The 23,812-nt window shown below is 38.6% G+C and overlaps 1 protein-coding gene across 6 annotated transcripts in view; it reads right to left on the bottom strand.

Annotated features, from left to right (window-relative positions):
• ATP8B4 (ATPase phospholipid transporting 8B4 (putative)) overlaps positions 1-23,812 on the bottom strand; it is a 257,988-nt gene that overhangs the window by 49,916 nt on the left and 184,260 nt on the right. For 4 of the 6 annotated variants that reach the window (XM_022587131.3, XM_022587133.3, XM_022587132.3 and 1 more), the window contains 6 exons: positions 18,499-18,614; positions 15,004-15,168; positions 13,911-14,022; positions 12,062-12,167; positions 3,808-3,955; positions 634-817 (listed from right to left, as the gene is read on the bottom strand). In XM_022587131.3, the coding sequence (XP_022442839.2) occupies positions 634-817; positions 3,808-3,955; positions 12,062-12,167; positions 13,911-14,022; positions 15,004-15,168; positions 18,499-18,614 (831 nt within the window). The remainder of the gene's footprint in view (positions 1-633; positions 818-3,807; positions 3,956-12,061; positions 12,168-13,910; positions 14,023-15,003; positions 15,169-18,498; positions 18,615-23,812) is intronic. The other 2 variants (XM_022587135.3, XM_022587137.3) reach the window with 2 other exon arrangements.

Raw genomic sequence — 23,812 nt, 5'->3', positions numbered from 1 at the left:
CAACTTCTTTGGGGAACCTATCACTCCTCTTTTTTTAATTTGTTATTTTTATTTTTGGCCACACCACTTGGCTTGCGGTATCTTAATTCCCCGATCAGGGATCAAACCCGGGCCCCCAGTAGTGGAAGCGCCAAGTCCTAACCACTGGACCGCCAGGGAATTCCCCTATCACTCTTCTTGTATGTTATTATTTATTCACAGAAACCCATAGCATTTATAATATTTCCCATATATTATCTCATGAAACACTCATGATAGGTATTTATCCTAGTTTTTCAAAAGAGAAAATTGACTCAGAAAGTTCAGTAACTTGAACAAAGTTTTACAATTTGTAAGTGGCAAAGCTGGGACTAAACCTTAGTGTTGGGACTGTGTATCTAATGTTCATTCCTCTACACCATAGCTACTTATTTCTCCAAACAGTGACCAATACATAAATGATTTAGTTAAAGGTGTTTTCTTTTTTGTTTTTAATGAATGCTAATAATGGTGGATGAATTGAGCCCTAAAAGTATTCATTTCAGAAACACTGGGAAAATTAAATTGCAATGCAATCTCCATTACATATTGCCCAGTGCTGAACCTGGGAGCTCCAGGTCTGCAGCACGCCCCGTTGAGCAAATGTCCCCTTACTTTTGATCATGCTGACGTCATTGGCTCCATCGCCTATGGCCAAAGTGACAGCATTTCTGTGCTTCTTCACCAGCTCTACTACTTGAGCTTTCTGGAGAGGGGTGACTCGGCAGCAAACCACAGTCTTACACATGCAGGCAAGTTCTAGAAGATCGTTCTTGACATCACTTTCTAGAGCATGGGCCTACGTTATTTTTTTTTTAAATCCACAATAGAACGAGAAATAATAAATGAGAGATGTCATTTGGGAAGCAGATTTCTTGTTTCTCAGCTGATTTCTAAACAGTTTAATTCACTTCAACAAGTCATTGTTGACTCAGGGCCACACAAACAACAAAAGAAAAGAGTATTGAACTCCTACTTAGTGCCAAGGAATTTTACCATAAAAGTAAAAGACGCAGTGTCCTTTGTTTCTTCCTTGATACATTATCGTGCTGCATTGGAGAGATACAGTTGAATGCCGGAAAAGGTCCGGAATCCACTAAAATAAGGAAAAGCAAAGGCCAGAACCAATCCATCACCTCACCAAGTTTAGAATGAACTACGAAATGATGATTTGTCTGTTCTACATGATGACATTTTTGTTTCCTTTGCACTGTTGTTTTGTATATTTAGTGTTTCTTGTTGTGGTTGTTAATGTGAGAGCAAATGAGAAGCAGATGATCTGGAGATTAGCCCTTGAAGAACATAGCGACTGAAATCAAGAGAGGCCTGTGCAAAGGGTGGCATGCAACCTGTGTCTCAGACGGGGTTCCCCAGCCACTTACACCCTTGCACTTCTTAGACATACCAAAGAAGGACTGAAAAGGAGAACATAATCCTTTGTAATTAAGTACAATCTTTTTCTAGAAAACATCTCTACATTATTTAATAAACACATTAAGAGAAAACAGGAATCCACCTACACTTTGAGTCATCATTATCTCTGAATGAATCTTTAGTGAGATGTTCACAGCCCATTCACACTCTGGCCCCTATATTCCTTTTGAGTCTGTCTTCTACCACCACCTTCAGGTTTACTCTTTACTCCTGTCAGGCCAAGTTGCTTGTTTCCATAATTTGGCAGGTTCTTTCTTGCCTTTGTGCCTTTGCACTTGCTGTTTCCTCTACCTGAAAACATCACTTCCTCTGGGAAGTCTTCCCTGATTTTCCCATGAGGAACTAAATGTGCTGCTTTGCCTCTATGCTCTCAAAGCACTGTGTCCGGGCTTCCCTGGTGGCGCAGTGGTTGAGAGTCCGCCTGCCGATGCAGGGGACACAGGTTCGTGCCCCAGTCCGGGAAGATCCCACATGCCGCGGAGCGGCTGGGCCCGTGAGCCATGGCCGCTGAGCCTGCGCGTCCGGAGCCTGTGCTCCACAACGGGAGAGGCCACAACAGTGAGAGGCCCGCATACCGCAAAAAAAGCACTGTGTCCATTCCTCCTTATAGTATTTGTCATACCACTGAGAGATTAGCTCTCACCAGATGACAATCCCTAAAACAAGGACTGTGTTCTCTTCACATCCTTATCCTCAGCCTCTAGCACAGTGACCTGGACATGCTTAATGAATGTTAATGGGATGAATGGAAGGATGGGTGAATGAGTATAAAAACATGACTGTAATGCAGAAAATTCTCGTGTCAAAGCCTACAATTCTTAGGGGAAATTCTGAGTTAGCTTTCTCAAATATAATTACCCTCTCTGAAAGAGAAAGTGTGTAACTGACTGTCTTGCTCAGAATGGTTCCCATCTCTTTCTTTTCTTTTTTCTTTATTATCAACAAGTGAAAAACCTAGACACAGACTGTGAGAAAGAAAGACCCAATTACATTCTGCAAAGCATCAAGATTTGAGCAAACTGGAATCGTGATTTTTTTTAAAAAAAACTGATCATACTAGTAGAAACACAGTCAGTTCTCCTTAAATTAAAAATGACATTTCATGGTTTCATAAGCTTCAGGCTTTGAAGCTGAGGGGGTTCTTGAGGAGTGTCTATCTTAGCTCTTTCTTTCAACAGATTTAGAGACAGAGAGAGAATCTTGTGTGTTATCACCTTAGTACTCTAACTGCCCACACACTGGCCTCTTTGAGCCTGAGGGAAAGTCAAAGCACAAGTCATTAGGGACCCTTTCCCTATTGTGGTTGGTCCCGGGGCAATTCAGCTTGAAGACCACCAGCTCTAAGTCCCAGCTGACAGGCTTAGAATTTTCAGTTGCTGCTCATTTGAGCAAAGGAGAAGTTCGTGTCATCTGGACAAACTTTCAACTAAGCTTGGCCTGCAACTGAGCTCTGTAACTTTCCATGGGGTAGAAGGCAACACATCATTACGTCTGGAATCCAGCTGGATAACGCTCTAAGCACTAAGAACTAACAGACAGCTGATCACAAGGGGGGGAATACAATATACTCATTTCCAACTTCTTTTGTCCTCTAAGAAACTGTCTACAAGAAGATACGTTTATTTTCCAAACTCCCAAAAGTGAAAAATGATCATCAAAGCCGGAGAAAGATGTGAGATTAGCTCTTTGTGCATATAAATGATAATTTCACTGGAGTACAATCAGAGCTTTTGTTTTCTAAATTCGAAACTCAGAAGAGCTTTTGATATTTGTTCAAGATTTGGAACCTGAACTACATTAAAAGTACAATGCAAGTTTATTCTATTACGACAAGAACCAGATTTCCTAATCAAAGCAAATTGTTTGGCATCGCTCTAAAATGCTGCTATTTAGAAAGACCACTAGAGGTATCTTAATGGCAATAATTTGGTGTGGTAATTATATGAAGGTCAGGCTGTGCTCTGCAAATCACAAACATTAGCAAGAGCAATAATTGCAATACATCTATCCAGTTGCATTATTTTAATTAAACAACAGGGAGCTGTGACACTCTCCCTCAGAAAAGCACTTAAACAGTACTGCTAAACGGTCTGTAGTCATTTAGACAAGATTGATATCCTCTGAATTCAGGATTTCTTCAGATCCTCCCCTTCACTGTGGTGGTTCAAGCAATAATGTATGAAATATATATTAGAAGTTTCCCTTTCCTTTGCAAACAGGAAATCAGTGCATATGCCCTATTTCTAGTAGTGTCATTTGTTTTGAATACACAAAAAAAGATTTCATTATGACAGCACAAAAGAAATGATTATTGGGGTGGAGAAAAAGAAACAAAAAAGCCTTAAGCAAACTCACCAAACTGTGGCCATTTATGATTAAGGCATAATCCCCTGTTACGGTTTCTTCTACAACTGAGTCCAACTCCAGCGGCTGCTTTTTTTCAAAAACTACATGGCCATTGGAAAAACTTCTGTTTTGTCCAAACAAATTTTCCTTTGCTTTCCTTAAAGGAGAGGGGAGGAAGGCAAATCATAACAAAGTATACAGAGCATACCTATTAACTCTAAGGAGAGACTGGCCTAGAGGTAAATTCATTTCATCACTATTCAGACAGACTGCTGCATGAGATACAGTTTCAGTAAGCTAGCTGGACAATTCTCTGCGATGGGGATACCATAGCAAATTTGCAAATTCCAGGAAGTAGGAGGGTAAACATAAGGAAAACAGAATCATTTCGAACGTTTTAAATTACCTAAAAGCTAAATCATCATCTTGAGCTGGGCTTGAACTAGGGGCTCTTGATAAATTTGATACATAAGGTTACCTGAGCTTCATGGACTTAAGAACCACTGATCTGGCGCCTGGTGTTGTTAAACAATGGAAAGGGAAAGACTAAAGACAACTGATGAAATCTTCTAGGAATTCCAGGGAATTCTGTATATAAAATAAATTAATCAACTTGTAGAACAATGTAACATGATCCAACTTAAAACGGCAGTCTTCTGAGAAGCACATCTTTTAGAAATTTGACCATAAAAACAAATAAAGGCATTTACTGAATTGGCACAGTCATTATAACATAATGGAATATTTTAAGTGAAAATTGTACTCATCAGCCGAAACAATAGAATAAATCTTCTGGGAAAGACGCTCCAGACACCAAAGAGTAGAGGGTAGTTCCAAATGGAAACTCCCTCCAGTGTCCTAGATCTAATCAGCACTAGAATAACCCTGCCCACAACTCAACCATCTCTGCTGCTTAAGAGGAAGACTGCACTGTGACTTAACACCGTTAGAAGTGGCATTTTATTCTTCTCTTCCAAATGGAAAGACAATGCCTTTAAAGGAAGGAAAATTTCCTCTCCGAACCCCTTGGATGGCAGGCTCTGAAGTAACATAGGGCAAGCTGCCATGACTGCTAGAACTTTCGATCACAACCAGGGAACTACACAGTCGGCGCTCCGGAAGTTGAGTGCCAAGGCCAGCCACCAACACTTTAGGCCACAACTAGCATAGGCGAAACAAGTGCCCAGGAGAGAATGGGGAGTGAGAGACAGGCCAGAAAATGGATGTTTTGTCTTAAAAGCAAAATGAAATGGTTCCCCAAAGACTCATCTTATGTAGAAAGCATTTATTTAAATGGTTTTTTGCTGTGGCTCCTCTGAAAGAAGAGAATGTTCACATGACAAAAACAGTCATTTTAGCCCTCAGCTTTCTAATTATTTGAAATTGTAACACTAATTTGTTTACAAGTTTTTTAAAAAAAAAACATCTTCTGGCTCAACATCTCCTTCTGCTGTCCAGGACCAAAATCACATCCTGCATTTAAGGAACCCAGAGAACCCAAAGGTTACATGCCCTTGGTTCCAGGGATGATATTATACGTTTTAGCAATGAGTTTGCAGAATCAAATAAAAAGATTTATAAAGTCAGAGTGCTATGTGTGAAGTTTAGGGAGTTAAGGAAGGGGGCGAGAGGGAGAACAGACATGAAAAATCATTGTTTTAAGTGGGAGATACAGGGCTTTTGCATCAGATAATCATGTCAGGGAATCCTCCTCACACTCATGAAAATTTACAGTCCATATAATGAAGAAAGCAAGAGAGACAAGTTCCTCCAAAATGAACATTTCTCTGACAGTGTTGCAGAGCTCATAAATTAGGTCCTCAGAAAGCACCAAAGGGCAAACATCTCCTGAAGTTTCCTTTTCAGTAAAGTTCTCACTTGCTGTATAAATGACTCAAACTCTGTTTTCCCCCAGAGAATGAAAGCATTCCAAAGAAGGGTGAAGTTCATGAAAGTATTGGCTGAAATTCTATTTACTTAGGATTTTTTTCCCCTAAACTGTCTTCGTAACAGCTCACATGAACCCTTTTCCGGGCAGAAAAGGGACAGTGTTTCCGGCTCTGCTTAAATCCCCACCGCACTCCCTCCAAACAGGCCAGCCCTTTGCCCATGCTCTATAGCTGTCATTTCTTTTTCTTCCTGGAACTTAGCTCTTCGGACACCAGCTGGTCCTCGCCAAACAATTTATTAGGAGGGAAAAAGCGACACATAACTCCCTTCGTGGAATATGAATTATATATTTTTGCAGGCATGATACACAACGCTTTACTACAGAATACAAGTAACAAATGCTAAAACAGAAGAGTGCCTGATTTTTCCAAGCTCTGTAATGAAGGGCAGTCTGTGACAATGTTGGCATGCAGAAAGGTATTATCGGTTGAGGCGACTTTGGCATTCACAGCCCCATGCCACCACAAACACAGCAAAGCACAGTTAGGCCCACGTTAGCTTACATGCAATCTATAAAGAAAAGAGATGGTAGGAGAAAGAGTCATTTTGTCAGTCTTAAGGCGCTCTATAGTCAAACCTTAAAACGACCTGTTAGAAAATAGATTGAAACCATGACGTCATGTTTAGACAAATACAATTTTGACTTTGATATGAGCATTGGGCTTGAAACCTGGAGATCTGGCTTCAGGCCCAAGGTCTGCCTCTGATATCTCATATGCCCACAGTTGAGCTATCTGACCTCTAGCCACTTGATTAGTCAGTTACAGACCCAGGCGAGAACCCAGGTCTTCAAATTCCTAGTGCCCTGTCTACTGCACCAAAAGGTTTACACATAGTTAGCCACAGGCTGCCTCTAGGTTGGGAAAAAGGCATAGCGCTAGAGCGCCAGTTAGGGTAAAAGAGAACCCTGCCAACAGTAGAGAAAGGGAGAAAGTACATGAAATTTTGATGTCAAGCCCAAGTTTCATCCCTTATTAACTGTGTGACCTATAAGATACTCAACCCCTGAAGCGGTATCTTTATTAGAATCTAGGGGAATGATACCAGTGAATCACACTGGTTGATACCATTATGAAAACTCAGGCAGCTGTACCAGGCTGTACTGGAAGGTCTCCAATATTACTGAGTACTCTAAAATTTTACAATTTATGATAGAAACTAAACTTACTAAAACATTTTGCCGGGGTGACTAGAAATTGAGAATTAGGAACAAGGTGCATTTTGTTTGGCCTGCATAATGTCTAAAAAGAATCCGTATGAATTTATGGACAACGTGTTGTTCGCCTTCACCAAAGCCCCAAACATTCCATGATGCCTTGTACAGCCCAGATCACACAACTAATTTTTCCTGCCTGGCCCTGGAGCCATTAGCATTTATGAACCCTGCTCATTCAAACAATAACTTTCCATCAAGTAGGTGTGCAAAAAATGCAATATGTATTTTGTTGATTAAAGAGGAAATGTCAGTTCCTAGGTATATCACTAGGATACTACTCAGAAGCAGTAGAGTCACTTCATGGTCTAATTACTTTTCCTAACAATAAAACGTGTGCTCAATGCAACAAAAATGAAACATGTAATGGGTTTGCTTGTCAGCCCAAGCAAAATTACATCCTCAGTCTGCTTTTCTTTGGGCAGAAGACATATGTATTGAAGAAATGTAATCAATGCAGTAATCTTTGGAGAAAGCATAACAGGGTTTAATTGTAGATTTCTGGGCATGCCCTGAATACTAAAGCAGCTATGGCAGCAAAGTTAACCTAGGACTCAATGTGTCTAAAACATTTTCATGACATTAAATTTGAAACAAGCTGTATGCATGCATGATATGCATGAAAATTACGTATCAATGTTTATGAAATAATTGGGACATATTTGACAGGTTTAAATATGAGCGTTTAGGTCATTTCCTCCCAATAGTTACTATCACTTAGATCCTCTTCTTCTGATACTTCTTTTTAATGTTTTTGCGTGAAAAAGCAAAACTCAAACCCACTGAACTCAAAGGTGTAACACAAGAAAATTGAGTGGTGTAAATTTATGATTTCAATATTTCATCCCCAAAACCATGGGTTTAGATATAAGTAGCCAGGATTAGGATTATAGAGAGCAGCACCTCCAGTAATAACTTTTCTTGGATGCTCTTTTTTCCCCATAACATAAAGCAACTGTATACTATAAATGTATTGATTCTTCTCATACAGAATTTTCTATCATTCATTGCTTCTCTGTTGTAGAGTCTCAGAATGGGGTAATCTCCAAATCCGAATTGAAATAAACATTATTTGCCAGCAAGTTAAACAAGGTGGCCAGGTGGCCTCAAGAGTCCTGAAATAATTAGTCTAGATGGAAAATCTTTACTTTTTTCCCTCCTCACTAAAAAAAATGGAGATAATCTTTTGGCTTTTTTCCTAATTGTAAAAGTATTATATGGACACTATTACAACTTCAGATAACACAAAGAGCCATAAAGAAGAAAGCAAACATGATCCATAATTGTATCACCAAGAGAGAACAACTGTATGTGTATGATCTTGAGAACTTGATGTGGAGGTAGGTAGATAGATATGGATATAGATGTATAGTGTTTTATATGTATACATACATACATACATATATACTTTTTTGAAAAAATGGATCATGTTATGCATGAAATTTCATAAACTCATTTTTCACTTAAATATATCGTGGACATCTTCCAATGTCAAAAAACACATAATCACTTTTAAGACTGGATAGTATCTCACTCCACCTATATATCATAGTACTTAACAAAATCCCTGTGGCTGGGTATTTGAGCAATTTCTAATTTTCTATTATCATAATTGATGCCACAATATGTATGTATGTATACAAACACACACACGTACACACACACATACATTTGTCCATTTATTTTTCTTAAGGACAATTCCTAGAAGTAAGAATCTTTGGGTCAAAACTGTGCACATATATAATTTTGAAATATATTGCTAGTTCACCGTCTAGAAAGTTTCTACCAACTTACACTCCCAACAACAGTATATAGGAATTCATATTTCTCCACATTCCTTCCATGTAATGAAAGTTATGTCACCTACTTAGTCAACCACATGTGGCTGGATAAAATCTTGAGAAATTAACTTCGGTTCCCCACCCCTTGCAATTACCAGGGCCACCACGGGTGACCCTCTCTGTTTACTCAGAAACACACCTTGCCTCGGGGGATCTGACAGGGCCAAATACAGAGAAAACAAAAGAGTCAAGATTTTGTTTTCTGAGTACCAAAATGGACTCCTGAAACTCACAGCAGCATTGTCATCCTGAATTCCAGCAATCTGGAATTCCACTAATTGGGCTTTTTGAGAGGGAAGAGAAAAGTTTCTTCAAGTGTCAAAAAACTAATCCTTAAAGGAATCAGGGCACAAACTGTTGCCCTAAGCAACAGACTAGAAAAAAATGACTCCTTTTCTCCATTTCCCATCCAGCCTAGAGGAGAGGGACTTTGAAGAGGAGGTTAGATGCTCGTGAATCACTAAAAGAAGCCTGGGTGCTGACCCACACCCTGGACTGGGAGTGGATAATGGAATTCTCAGATAAGTTTTCGGGAATCTGAGTATGGACGCGTTGCCACTGAAGCATGGTGACATGGAGGGTCGTAGAAGAAAGGGATTTCAGGAAGAGAGGTAACCATGTGAGAGCACGTCTCAGACGCAGAGAGGTAAGGAAGAGCCCCTAAACTTCCGTGTTTCCTCAGAAGGATGCGGAAGTCAGCCAACAGGGACAGTCAGCAACCCAGAGACCAGAGACCAGACAGGGACACAGAAATGGGAAGTGCCAGAGGCCACAGGATAGACACTGAGGATCAGTGACAGGTAAGGCAATTGCACATCCTAGACGTGAACTAAATTTACCCAAAGTGCCTAACTTAATTGTTCTGTCACCAGGCAGAAAAGGGATTCAAGTTCAGTTTTAGAAAATTTAATGAGTTTCTCTTCTTGCACAGCTCAGTGTATTCCAGGCTGTGAAGTCAGACAAGCCAGAAATGACAGAGCCTCCTTCTACATCTCTTCACATCAAGTCGAATTCCAAGTCCTATCCATTCTACCTCCGAAACAGCTATCAATTTCATTCCACTTTTTCCTTGCCTGTTCTTACCACCTCGCTGCCTTAGGTCAACCCTCATCATCCCTAAACTTGAGTATTGTATTCCAACAGCTTCCTCATCCATCTCCCCATCCCATTCATTTTCTGTCAAACATACTCCATCTATCCTGCCACTACAGTGTTATTTCTAAAGTGCAAAATTGGATTTGTCTCTTTTCTGCTTAGAAGTCCTCTCCATCCATCCAGTACCTTCAGGATAAAGTATATTCACTTTGGCTTATCACTCAATCTATCACCACTTCATCTCTGAAAAATTATCCCCGCCCATAACTCTGTAGTACACTCCAGCTACAACTTGACAGGTTGCTCCTGGAATATAACATATCTTTCACGTCTGTATGCCTTTGTGTGTGCTGTTCCATCAACCTGCAATATTGTTATTCAATGTAATCAACAGAGGAAGAGGATCCATAAAATTTGCAATGGGAGTCAGCATGTTGTTTTCAGTATCTTAAGAAGGTTAATGAAAAGTGTAGAATTTTCTATGATAAGAACGTAGAGACTCCCTAAGTCTTTAAAGTTTTATTTTCCTTTCAGCTACCTTACATCAACCTGGTGTAAAAAACTGCTATATCACACTGGTTAGAAGCTGTGACTGAAGAGTATGTGTGTCTTTGCCAAATAAAAATTAGGAAATCTAATTAACTGTGAGTGATATAATTTTATTATTATTATTTATATAATTTTAATAATAGACTCCATAGGGTCTATTGGGGAAATATTTTTAAAAATTAGTCCTTTTTGGTGGAAAGATTGAGAACAATGGCTGAAGAAAGAGGGCGAGAGGAAGGGAGGGAGTGGAAAGAGAGGAGGGAAGGCAAGAAGGGTGCTCATTGAATGGCCATAAAGCTTTATGTTCTTACATTAATCCCCCAAATAAAATAATTTATAAGGTAGGTATTTGTATGTTTTCCCATTTTACAAATGAGGAAACCAAACAAAGAGAGGTTGAATAGCATCTCAAAAGTCACTTAGCCAGCCAGGAGCACGAAGACAAGATTCCAACTTGGCTCCAGTTAACACAGAGCCTGTACTCTTCCTCTTACACCTGCTCTCTCTCCCTGAAATCCATTCTGCTCTAGTTGCTAACCTGGTGTCTGACCTCAAGTGAAGCAGCCATGTGCCTCAACGACTGCACTTTTTATATTAGCTATTTAAAGAGAGTAAGAATACACCCAAGGTGTGTTTAGAGAGACACGTGACAAGTGAGTGGGTGCACAGGCTCTGGGGCCACGCTGCCTAGATTCAACCCCAGCTGAACCACTGACTGGCTGTGAAACTTTGGGCACATTACTTACCCTATGTGTGTCTCAACTTCCTAATCTGTAAAACAAGGATAATGATAACACCTTCCACTGGGTTGCTTTGAGAATGAAACAAGAGAATACATGTCTACTGCTTACCATAGGGTCCCAGGCACTATCTCAAAGCACTTAGCAATAGGCTCGTTAGAATCTTGATCTGTTTACATCTATCCTCCTTCAGCAAGAGTTAAATTCCCCCCAAAACAAAAAGTCATTTAAAGAAAAAGATTTTCTTGAGGTAAAAATTTTAATTACTATTAATTATTAAATAAATTGTTAATATTTTCCCAATAGACCCTATGGACTCTCTTGTTAAACTTATAGAAATAATAATAATAAAATTATGTCAGTAATCATGAGATTTCCCAACTCATATGCAGTCTCAAGTCATAGCTTCTAACCAGCATGATACAGCCATTTTCTATAGTGAGTAAGGCAATGTAAAACAGTTGGGAGATTTCATCTGTAAGGTATCAAGTGGGGTGCTGACAGTTAAGGCTTCCTTTCTTTTCAAAGTTCAGGAACAAAAGTTAAACGATGGAGGCATGTGAAGGAAGCCCATCGTGCCCCACTGCTGTGCTGAGATGGCTGTGTTAGCCTCTAGAGACTGTAGCAAAAGCGGCAAAGCAGTTGGCCTCTAAGCCATTTGGCCAGACCCAGAGTGGGCTGAGTTTAGAGAAGCTCCTACCAGCGCCAGCAAGCAAAAATTGTTATAAGACAGCACTTTTTGAAGTTTTGGGGAAATAATTAGGCAGACTTTTAAAATGTTCTTCTTCAAAGGGGATTTTCCTCTTTCTCAACTATCAGATTTTCCTTTCCCCTCCCCCTCCCTCTGTTCCTTTCCTCCTTCCTCTAGCACTTACCTGAGTTCTTCTCTGACCTCCACAGCTGTGTTCCCTGCTATGATGAACACATCATTCATGTCATCAGTCAGCATGTTGCAGGCATAGCCAATATTGATGGCAGTTTCTGATACATAATAAAGCCGACTTCAGTTAGAACATTACTTAATAACATAAGTACCTTTTCATAAAAGTTTTGAGGCCCTTGCTCTATTTCCTTATAGCCTACAGGCCTCCTTAACTTCAAAGAGAGCATGATCGGTGACGAAATACAAGAAGCCCAGGGAGAAATTCAAAGATTTGTTAAATCCATGGAGAAATAGCAACATCTGTGAATCCTCAGCATTCTCATCTAGTTTTTTAAAAAAACTTTTTGATTCCCAAAATGAGTACTCATGAAAATATCCCAAGATCTTGTGATTAGTAAAATGTATACATTTAAAAAATTTTACCAGAAGTCTCAAATACTGCCTTTAGAGAGCTGAAATACTAAACTTAGCTATTATTCAATCTGACATAATAGACAAATAGAAAAAAAAATCTCACAAAATGTTCAGTTGAACAGCAAAAATGATCTTACAAAATTTTTTAGTTCTTCCACATGCAACATCGCCATGTTTCCATTAAGTGAATAGAAATTTGGAATTTGGCTATCACCTCAAAAAAAACCAGGACTGCTGCTACTAGATAACTAGAGTATTACATGATACGGACTAGACCTTCCTCTAATTTTGTAGAAATGGAGCCTAGGATAGTTAAGTACCCCCTTTCATCTGCAATATAATCATCTGGTTCTAATTTTACTGAGTCGTTAGACTCCAGCGAATTCTATAGAATCATTAGGTTTGTCCTAAGTCAAGGAAGACAATTGATAAAACCTCACAGTGTCCTTTGTAGAAACCACAGAAATGAAAGCTAAACAGTAAACTTGTGGATATTCATAACTAATTGAACAGCTGTACCCACTGAGCAACATCAAACTCTAGGAAGTCTAACAACACAACACAGAGCTCGACTCTCTATGGTTTATTTTTTGTAATCAGTGATTTGAGTAAACATATAGAGAACTGATTTATCATATCTGCAAATACTCCAATGTTCTAAAAAAGTTAGATAGAATCTTAAAAACGTGTGTGCCACTTAACTGAATATTTCCGGTCCACTGATGGCCCAGCAGAAAATCATTTTTGTTTTAACCACTGCTAGCAATAGATCCAAAATGTATTGATCCCCTTTTCTTTCTTAGGAAACACAGTATTCTGAACATAATGACTCTTTCTCTGATGACTTGGCATATTGTCATGCCTGAAAGTGGGTCAGCTCTCCTTGTACAACTGCATGGGCAGTCCTGGAATTCAGCCAGGTTGCACTGGTACAGCTGTGGTAGTTGTTAAAATACCAAAATATTTCCATACCAGCTGATAAACAGCTGCTTCCTTGAGCCTCTCCAAAGCCTACCCCTCCTCTAAGATTCCCAAACCTTCCTACCATGAAGAAACTAAAGAAGTAATGCTGAGGTCTCCAATGTCCTGCTTCAGAGCTGTGCCACTCCCTCTCCTAACCAGGAGCAGTGCACATACAAACCAATAGTTCAACATTTTTAATACCATTGTTGCCTATGTGTATAACTATTATTTTTAAGAGGCAATTGAGCTGAAACTCAACTGGCCGCAGGGTATACTATAGAAGATATTTTGTTAGTTTGATAGTAAATTCTTGCAATATATGAGTTTTCCTTTTTGTATTTCAACTCTTTCCTCTGCGGAGGACCGGGCAAATGTCTCCTTAGTTAAGCTTTCTGGTTAATTAAAATTTTACCACAGAAATTATTGCCCCCTTGTCAAAACATCATCATCTATTTTCAAATTACCTTGTTTGTCTCCTGTTAGGACCCAGATCTTAATATTGGCTAGTGATAAGCTTGTAACCGTTTCAATAACACCCTCTTGTAACTTATCTTCTACAGCAGTTGCACCTAGTAGCTTCATTAAAAAAGAATACCTCACGTTAATGCATGCAAAAAATACCCATAACATCCACAGCTTTCAATCACAGAGTTTAGAGGTCAAGGGACATGAATTGAAGATGGAGCGTATGATGCACTGATACAACAAGCATCCTATTATGTACAGAGGTGGGCTGGGAAGGACCCTAGAAGGATGTTCCCTAATCAAGGCAACTGATGGGCATTCCAATTAGTGCAGAGATCCTGGGAGTTAGAATTTACATGAGGGATCTGATATGCTCAGATAACATATTAGGATAATATGATAATATGGACTTCTAAGGACTTAAGAATCCCCCAGTTATATTAACATGGAAGGGTATAAAGGAGAGCCCTCATCTCAGAGTCAGGATCACAAAAAACCTAGAGCCATTCTCTTAAATTAACAAACCATCAGATGCCATAAACTAAAAAGTGAAGGTTCTTGTGCAACATGTCATCCAAAGATGAGCAAGGTGTGCTCCCTAATGCCTCACAGTAGCTAAGCATCCTGGCCACTAGGGCCTCAGGGAAGAGTGGTTTCTAGAATATATCACACTCTGGACAGTACAGATATCATCAGAATCTCATGGGTCTAGAATGTTTACAGCTACAGCCCCACGCTTCATGGCAAGTTTCCCTGCTCTAAAAAGGTGGGTTATAAAGCATGGAGGAAAAAAAAAAACAACACACATAACATCAAACAAAACATGACATACCAGAGGCTGACAAAGAATAGGGAGTCTACTACCTTCTACTCTTGGGGGACTTCCAATTGCATAAGCTACTGTTAATAGAAATAATCCTCTGGCCACATATGGCAAGCTCAAAGTCAACATATAAAGCATGATTCATTGTTTGAAAGAGTAACATCTGCTGTGTGCAAGATGATTTAGCCAATGGATTATTCCCATGCTAGATCTCTAAACACATATTATCCCTTCTGTAAACACAAACCATCATGCTTCTAAACTCATACCATCAAATCCCTTTCGATTTCTTCATACAGCCCTTCTATCCGTTCATCCCTCTTATCTACGGCAGCGTTTGCATCTTCAAGCATCTTGTGCCACTCTTTGAAGTACTTGTCATCCAGATCTCTGTATGCGATGGCCAAGGTTCGAAGGCCTTCTCCTGCAAATTCCTGCCAGGGCAGACGGAGACTTAGGAACCATCCCAAAACAATAATCACAGCAATAAAACAGCAACGACAATAATAGGTAAGAAGTTTTGCACTCAAATTCATTTTATCTCAAGAGCACTACTTAGTCATCCTGACCTCCAACTTTCTAATCCCCTTGGAAAGGGGAGTTGATATTTTTATTTTGTGTTTTTTTGGGTTGAAACATTCAAGGGACCTAGCATTCCCCCTTAAGACTGCTGAAATGCCCTCTGAAGGGTCCTAGTTGAGAGGTGATCAATGGTGCCCATGACTTGAGATAAGCATTTGAAGCAACATATTCGTTTCTAACCTATCCCCTGCCTGAAGGAAGCACTGCTGGCAATGTGAGGGACCCAGCCTGTTTCAAGGCCTATGGCCCTCAGCTTTTAGGGGAGAACAAAGGACCCTCAGAGGAGCTATAGCTCTCAAACCAAAGGTAGGAGGCTCTCTCAAGGGGCTGCAGCATGACATCTCACCAAAATCTTCTCACCTTCCTCCTAATAATACAGCCACGTCTAAAATTAACTCTGTCCTACTTGTGTTTATGTTTGAAATTTTCCATAATAAAATACATTTATTCAATAATAGATGAATAAATAGATGTCAGGTGATAGAAATTTAAGGATATAAATTAAAGTTATAATAATAACTCTAGGGGAAAAGTGAGAGAGAAAGGCAGAAAAGTTTAATATAAATGTTTGCTTCTGGGAAGTAGTACTAGAAATGGAGGCTGACTTTTACTTTTCATCCTAGAACTTCTGTAAATCTTTTTTTGCTATATTAAAGCATACTTTTATAATAAAACTGTTTGAAACTTTAAAGAGACAGTCAAGTCCAGTTAGTTTTTTAAAAAAATCATTATTTTTCTAGAAACTATTTTCTATGGAGTTAGTATTTAATAATAGGTCAAATTTATCAGAGGATCATACTCTTCATTTAGTGTCTCAGGAAGCCAACAATCTTAAATTATACCTCTAGTGCTTTATGCTTCTAACATGAAAATAAATAAATAAAAATAGGAGGCTGGTAGTTGCTAAGTGTTTCACACAGCTGCAATAGCTAGAAACATATGTTGAATGCTTGGGGAAATGCTAAAAACCTCCCACTTTGCCTAGGCCTCCGGTGGTCATTTTATGGGCTTCCACACTGTAAGCGTTTTCATAACCATTTCTGCTCCTTTGGGCATTGCCACAGAGCATGTCTTCTCTGTTGTGTTGTGGCTTATGAGACAGACACAGGTTTGCAATCAAGCATATATTAAACCATGATACACCCTAATTAGGTAAATGGAAAGAAAAGTCAGTGCATACTGCAGTGATGTGGTTTAGCCCAGAGAGACCATGAGAAAAATTATCCAAATTTATCTCGTAGGCAGTTGGTAGCACTTTGGATATTGCAATCACATTGTACAAGCCCTCTTCCAAGACCACCACTGGGTCCCCTACTGATCTGAAAATCTAGTTACTGCCTTTTATAAGGATCTTTTGTCCTTTTAATTTGCACAAACACTTCTTTGACTTTAACTTTTTTTTTAACATCTTTATTGGAGTATAATTGCTTTACAATGGTGTGTTAGTTTCTGCTGTATAACAAAGTGAATCAGCTATATGTATACATATATCCCCATATCTCCTCCCTCTTGTGTCTCCCTTGCAACCCCACTGGGCATTACAGTGCCTTTCTCTGTTCTGCACAGCAGTGAATCAACTCTAACATGACACTACAAAAGGGGACAGATGATTTAAGTTATTTAATTAGTGCATGAAACACAAGTTGAATTCTAAATGAACATTTGAACAAGGTCGTTTCCTATCATTAAACCATTCAAAAATCAATAATTAAATATAAATTTAAAACTGCAGAATTTAGAAGTCAAAATGAATAAAGTGAATGAAGTGAAAGCAAGTCAAATTGATACTACCTGGAAAATAAATTTTTGCCTAGAAATATAAAAAGATCAAATTTGGCTTCCCATACTTTAGCATGAAAATCCAGGGCCTTGGTGTTTGAGCAATGGCAAAATCAAATACTTATGATTCCAATGTTGTTTCCATAAAAAAAAAAAAAATTTAAAAAGACCATGCTAGCCTTCTGGAAAAGATTAAAAGAAAATCAAGAATGCTCTATTGGAAAGACAAAAACAATAGCTATGTTTGTAACCAATATTACCAAACCATCATTCTTTAAACTTAAAGTCAGCCAGAGTTTTTTTATTTGTTTGTTTGTTTGTTTAAAGGTTCAGGGAATGTTTTATATTAAATATACGGCTTGGCAAAGAAAATGAATCCTCAATAGTTGTTTTCTTTCTTTTTTTGGAAGTTTAAAAAAATTTTTATCTTTTTTTAACATCTTTATTGGAGTATAATTGCTTTACAAAGTTGTGTTAGCTTCTGCTGTATAACAAAGTGAATCAGCTATACGTATGCATATATCCCCATATCCCCTCCCTCTGCATCTCCCTCCCACCCTCCCTATCCCACTCCTCAATAGTTTTTTAAAGGAGAGAAACCAAGGAGGAAATAAGAGCTTTGAGCAATTGCCCTTACATTTCATATTGGGTTAAACAGAAACTCAAACAGATAGAGAGAGCCTTGAATCTCAGGTTTAAATCAGATAATGTTCATATTAATTCATAGACCCTTACTCTTTTGCAAAAAAAAAAAAAAAAGTGTGCCAAAGACCATCCCTGCTCCCTTTACAAAGCTTTTGGAAAGAAACTATGCATAGTCTTAGGATATATGCATTTGGTAACTTCAACCTAGGGAACACTAGTGACTCATCATGATTTATGACCTGAATAAAAGAACCCTTAGAGGAGAAAGTTGGCTACAGAGATTATTTCCCCCTCACCATGTAAACACGACCCTGAACTATTCCCTGGAGGTAACCATAAGAGATTCCATTATTACCAGACGCATCAGAACCCAAGGGAAAGCAACCCTCCTGTTCCTCTTCCCTAAACCAGTCCAGTCACCCAGGTGAAACAGTCCCCAGCTGTAGGGAAGTTAGAGCAGGTTACCCTTGGGGTCTTGAGTCTTCTGGCCAGAGTTCAGGAGCCCACACTCAGTGGCTACTTCTCAGCTGCTGTGTTTTAATCCACCTGCGGTGAGACCGACCAGACTCTCAGCAGGGTAGGGGGTAAGTCCACGTGCCAGCTTCTAAACATTCACTGGCACAGTTTCCTGTGGAACCGTTCTTCACATGCTTTCTATTTTAGAAGTCAGATCATTTAACTGATATTTTAAAAATAAGACCTAACCATAGGAAGCAGCCAAAGGGCCACTGTGCTAACCTTATGACAGAGGCACTTACACTGAGATGGTCTGACGTCAAGGTCAGGAGGTCTTCGTTGGATGGATGAAGTCTTTCAAACAGAATAGTGTCTGCTCCTTTGGAATAAAGCTTTATCTGTCCTTCTGGGTTTCGAACTGAAAGAAAAGTTGGGAAAGTAGATTATATTCGGTGAAATCCATCAAAACTTGACTGTCCCTGGGCTCTAGCCAGGCAAGTTGGAAATGGGCATGTTTTAGCCACTAGTAAAGTATTCAGTGCCTTTGGTTAAAAGGTCATTACCCAAGTCACTTGGCTTTACTCCTGTTTTATTAACTTAGAAATATTCTATCTACAGGAAAAAGTGTTTTCATTCTGATGTGTACAACCTTGTTATTTTCCTTGACTACTATTTCTGGAGGGCTGATACATTTAAATTAAGCCTTTTTTATTGAGCAGAACTGAGAGCTTTTTTTTGCCTGTCTCCTAATGTGAAATTCAAGACCGACTGTAGGAATCAGCTATCAGTGTCATGCCAAATGATCTCCATATGGAACTCTAGCCATTCAAAGCCATGGTTTATGCATTAGTTCGCAGTCCTTGCTGACATATTTCTTCACCCCCTTTACTCCTTGGAAAAGCCCTTTCATTCTTGGGTCACAATCCTGGCTACAAGCACACTTCACAGGGGGCTTTCAAAATTAAAGTTTCTATCTTCTTCCCACAGGAAGTCTGTATTAGTAGGGCTGTGTTTTTAACCTGCCCCCCAGGTTTGGGAATGACAGCCTTGACTAGGCTTCAATCCCTCATCTCCAATCCTTGTGCCCACCCCTGGCTGTTGCACATATTGCTGTCAGACAAATCTTTCTTTAAGCTAATCTTTCCTTAAGCCTACCTTTGCAGGCTTGGTTTTACAGCTTGGCAGACACCAGACACCTAATTATTTATTGAATGAATGAATAACATAGTAATGTATTTCTCCCCTACTATTTCTGAAGGGCTGATACAATCTAGGACAACTGCCTGTGTCACAACTTCATGGTCTGAACACTGACCCTCACAAGCTTCATTGAGTCAAAGATTATTACATGCTTTCCACTCAATTATACCTTTTCTCTAAAAATAGAATGCCTCAAAACAGATGAACATAAATATTGACTACTATTAGTTTAAGAGGATACAAAGTTTAGAGCTTGATTTAAAAGAATATAAATACCATAGTACAATAAATTACTTTTCCCTCTAATCTTTTCTTTAATTGAAGTATAGTTGACATACAACATTATGTGTTACAGGTGTACAAAATAGTGATTCACAATTTTTAAAGGATATACTCCATTTATAGTTATTATACAATATTGGCTATATTCCCTGTGCTGTACAATATATGCTTGTAGCTTATTTTATACATAATAGTTTGTGTCTCTTAATCCCCACCCTTAAATTTCCCCTCCCCCCTTTCCTCTCCCCACTGGTAACCACTAGTTTATTCTCTATATCTGTGAGTCTGCTTTTTTGTTATATTCACTAGTTTGTTGTATTTTTAAGATTCCACATATGAGTGATATCATATAGTATTTGTTTTTCTCTGTCTGGCTTACTTCACTTAGCATAATACCTTCTAAGTGCATCCATGTGGCTGCAAATGGCAAAATTTAATTCTTTTTTATGGCTGAGCAGTATTCCATTGTATATACCACAAGATATATACCACATCTTCTTTATCCATTCATTTGTTGAGGGACACTTAGGTTGCTTCCTCTAATCTTTTTTTTTTTAACATCTTTACTAGAGTATAATTGCTTTACAATGGTGTGTTAGTTTCTGCTTTATAACAAAGTGAATCAGCTATACATATACATATATCCCCATATCCCCTCCCTCTCGCGTCTCCCTCCCACCCTCCCTATCCCACCCCTCTAGGTGGTCACAAAGCACCGAGCTGATCTCCCTGTGCTATGCGGCTGCTTCCTACTAGCTAGCTATTTTACATTTGGTAGTGTATATATGTCCATGCCACTCTCTCACTTCTTCCCAGCTTACCCTTCCCACTCCCAGTGTCCTCAAGTCCATAGTTCATTCTCTACATCTGTGTCTTTATTCCTGTCCTGCCCCTAGGTTCTTCAGAACCATTTTTTAATTTTTAGATTCCATATATATGTGTTAGCATATGGTATTTGTTTTTCTCTTTCTGACTTACTTCACTCTGTATAACAGACTCTTAAGTCCATCCACCTCACTACAAATAACTCAATTTTGGGTTTTTTTATGGCTGAGTAATATTCCATTGTATATATGTGCCACATCTTCTTTATCCATTCATCTGTCGATGGACACTTAGGTTGCTTCCATGTCCTGGCTATTGCAAATAGTGTTGCAATGAATATTGTGGTACATGACTCTTTGAATTATGATTTTCTCACTTCCTCTAATCTTTAATGACCCTTAGTCAACACTTAATCTAATCCAATTTCCTCCTAGCTTGAATAGATGTAATGCACCCTGGAAAATGTTTTTTATTGGGATTTGTCTAGGGCTTGTGTTCTCTTCTAAGACCCGTGGTCAACTTTTATAATTTCCAGAACATTTAATCCTAGGAAAGTCTGTCTCTTTCTTTTCTTATACAGCAATCCAATTTAATAATTTCCCCCATATTTTCTCCCTCCCATTACCAGAGCTATAAAGGCAAAGTGTATATATCCCACATTTGCCAGTATGACTTCTCTATGACTGTTTATTTCTTATAGTCCAAGGTACGATATTGGTTCTCAAACTTTTCGGTCTCAGAACCCCTTTACACTCTTAAAACTTCATGAGGACTCCATATAGGTTCTATCTATCAATATTTACCTCATTAGAAATTCAAACTGATAAATTTTATTGTATCAATAGTCTTAAGACATTAATTATAATATTACCAAAAGAGTAATTATTATAGTAACAATAAACCTATTATATATTTACATATATAACAATTCTATGAAAAATAACTATATTTTCCAAAACAAAAACACTTAGTTTGGGAAGGGGCATTGTTTCATATGGTTACAGATATCTTTATTTTATTTATTTATTTTTTGGCCATGCCACATGGCATGTGGGATCTTAGTTCCCAGACCAGGGATTGAACCCACACCCCCTGCTTTAGAAGTGTGGAGTCTTAACCACTGGACCACCAGGTAAGTCCCTTACAGATCTCTTTAATGCCTGGCTTAATAGAAGACAGTTGGATTCTCATATCTGCTTTTGCATTCAATCTGTTATATTATCACATGTCATGTGGCTTTTGTAAACCTCCACAATATATTCATGAGAAAAAAAATTGAAAGACAAATAATATTAGTATTATTATGAAAATAGTTTTGTCCTTGTGCAGCCTCTGAAAAACTATCAAGTTTTCCTAGGGCTCGCCAGACCACTCATTGAGAACCACTGGTCTAGGGAAATCACAGACCAATCTTGATTTGTGCAAATCCCTCACCATCTCTTTGTCTCAGTTTCTACTTGTGAAAAGGAGATGTTTAAACAACCTAACTTCTAAGGTCTTTCTAGATCTACAATTTTCTGATTTAATAAAGATTTTCCATATCTGCTGCCTTCTCTTAACCCAGCATTAGCCCCTTTAAATTTTGAGTTTATGTAAACCCAATTTCATGGAATCCTGTTTAATTTTACTCACTAAACATTTCCTTTGGCAGCTCAGCAAGTTTTATATCCCTTTTCATTCAAGGCTTATAGTCATTTCTGCTAGGAAATCTCTAGGCTAATAAAATCTCAGTCATTTCAGAAGTTAGCTTTTAAAAATAAATTAAAAATAACATAGCAGTTTTAAATGTTCAAGATAACATGTGGGCAGAGCCTGGACAAAGATCATACATTTTTAGTTATAGAATCTGCTTCCATTGCCTGTCTTTTAAATACTGGTGTTCTTCAGAGATTTACCCAGGATTGACTTTTCCTCCCATCCTTCACACTCTCATTGGGCAGTCACATTCTTTTTATGGCTTCAGTTTTCATCGACCGGATGATTGCTCTCAAATGTGTATCTCCTGCCTAAATCCATTTCCAGTGCTCCCTGCCTGTACATCCAACTACCAACTGGACATCTCCTCTTAGATGTGCCCAAGCACATCAAACTCAAACTGGACACATTATCTATCACCAATGACTAGTTACTCCTCCTATGTCTTCAGTCCTAATAACCAGCTTCAGGACTTCCCTGGTGGTCCAGTGGTTAAGACTCCACCTTCCAATACAGAGGGTGCGAGTTTGATCCCTGGTCAGGGAGCTAAGATCCCACATGCCTCATGGCCATAAAAAAAACTAAAACATAAAACAGAAGTAACATTGAAACAATTTCAATAAAGACTTTAAAAACAGTCCACATTAAAAAAAAGAAGTCTTAAAAAAAAAATAATAATCACCTTCAGCATTCACTTAGCCTCCCAAATCAGGTGTCTGGCCATCACTCAAAGGTCCTCCCCCTTCACCACCCATACATCCAATCGAAGCCAAGAACTTCTCTCTGACACATTCTCTCTTGCCTAGATTATCACATTAACCTAAATGGTTTTACTCGTTCCCTCCAAACTCTTCGGCAATACAGCCAGAGTCATCTTCACACTACTGCTTAGAATCCCGCAATAGCTTTCTTCTGCCCTTAGATCAAGTTTGGACTCTTAAACATGTCATAAACAGGGATCATCAGGCCCCTTTTTAGCCTATTTCCTATCCTGCTTCACCATTTTCTCCTGGATGCAACCACAAAATACATTTTTCAATTTCACATTCTCCTTTAGCTTCAAGTTCCTGGAACACGGTAGGTACTTAATAAATATTTGCTTGATTGAGTTGAATTATAATTATGCAAAATTCGTTGAAAGCAGCAGATATGCCTTTGTGATACAAAGGAAAGAAAAAAGTCAGAAATGGTTCCAGGTTTATGCTGTAAGGGTATATATAATAGCAACACTCTGAAGGGTGATGCATAATTCCACTTTGTTATATCTTAGTTGGGTGGCTGTTCATACATCCACATAGAGAAATGCCTGTCACATGTCAGTGTGATTTGTACTTTGATAATCCTTCAACGGTTTAGAGTTAAGAAACCTTTATCTAAAGATCTTGTAAGGGCTTTACAAGGAGCTATTGTAATCTATTCTTTAATAGTTATCTGCCACTTGCCCCTATTAATAACTGTCTTTGAATTTTATCTCTGTATTTTTATTTACATAATTAGTAGTATTAATCCTTCCAAAACTACATACTGAGATTTACATGCTTATCAATAGAGTATATTCTATACCTTCTGACAAAATTCTTTATAGGAATCTATTTTTATTTAGATACCTCTGGA

This window comes from Delphinapterus leucas, chromosome 2 (genome assembly GCF_059928025.1).
Source record: "Delphinapterus leucas isolate spDelLeu-1000000601 "Yukka" chromosome 2, BTC_Dleu_Yukka2, whole genome shotgun sequence".
Taxonomy (NCBI): domain Eukaryota; kingdom Metazoa; phylum Chordata; class Mammalia; order Artiodactyla; family Monodontidae; genus Delphinapterus; species Delphinapterus leucas.
Note: the sequence above shows the minus strand (reverse complement) of the source record. Positions and strands in the feature narration are given on the sequence as shown.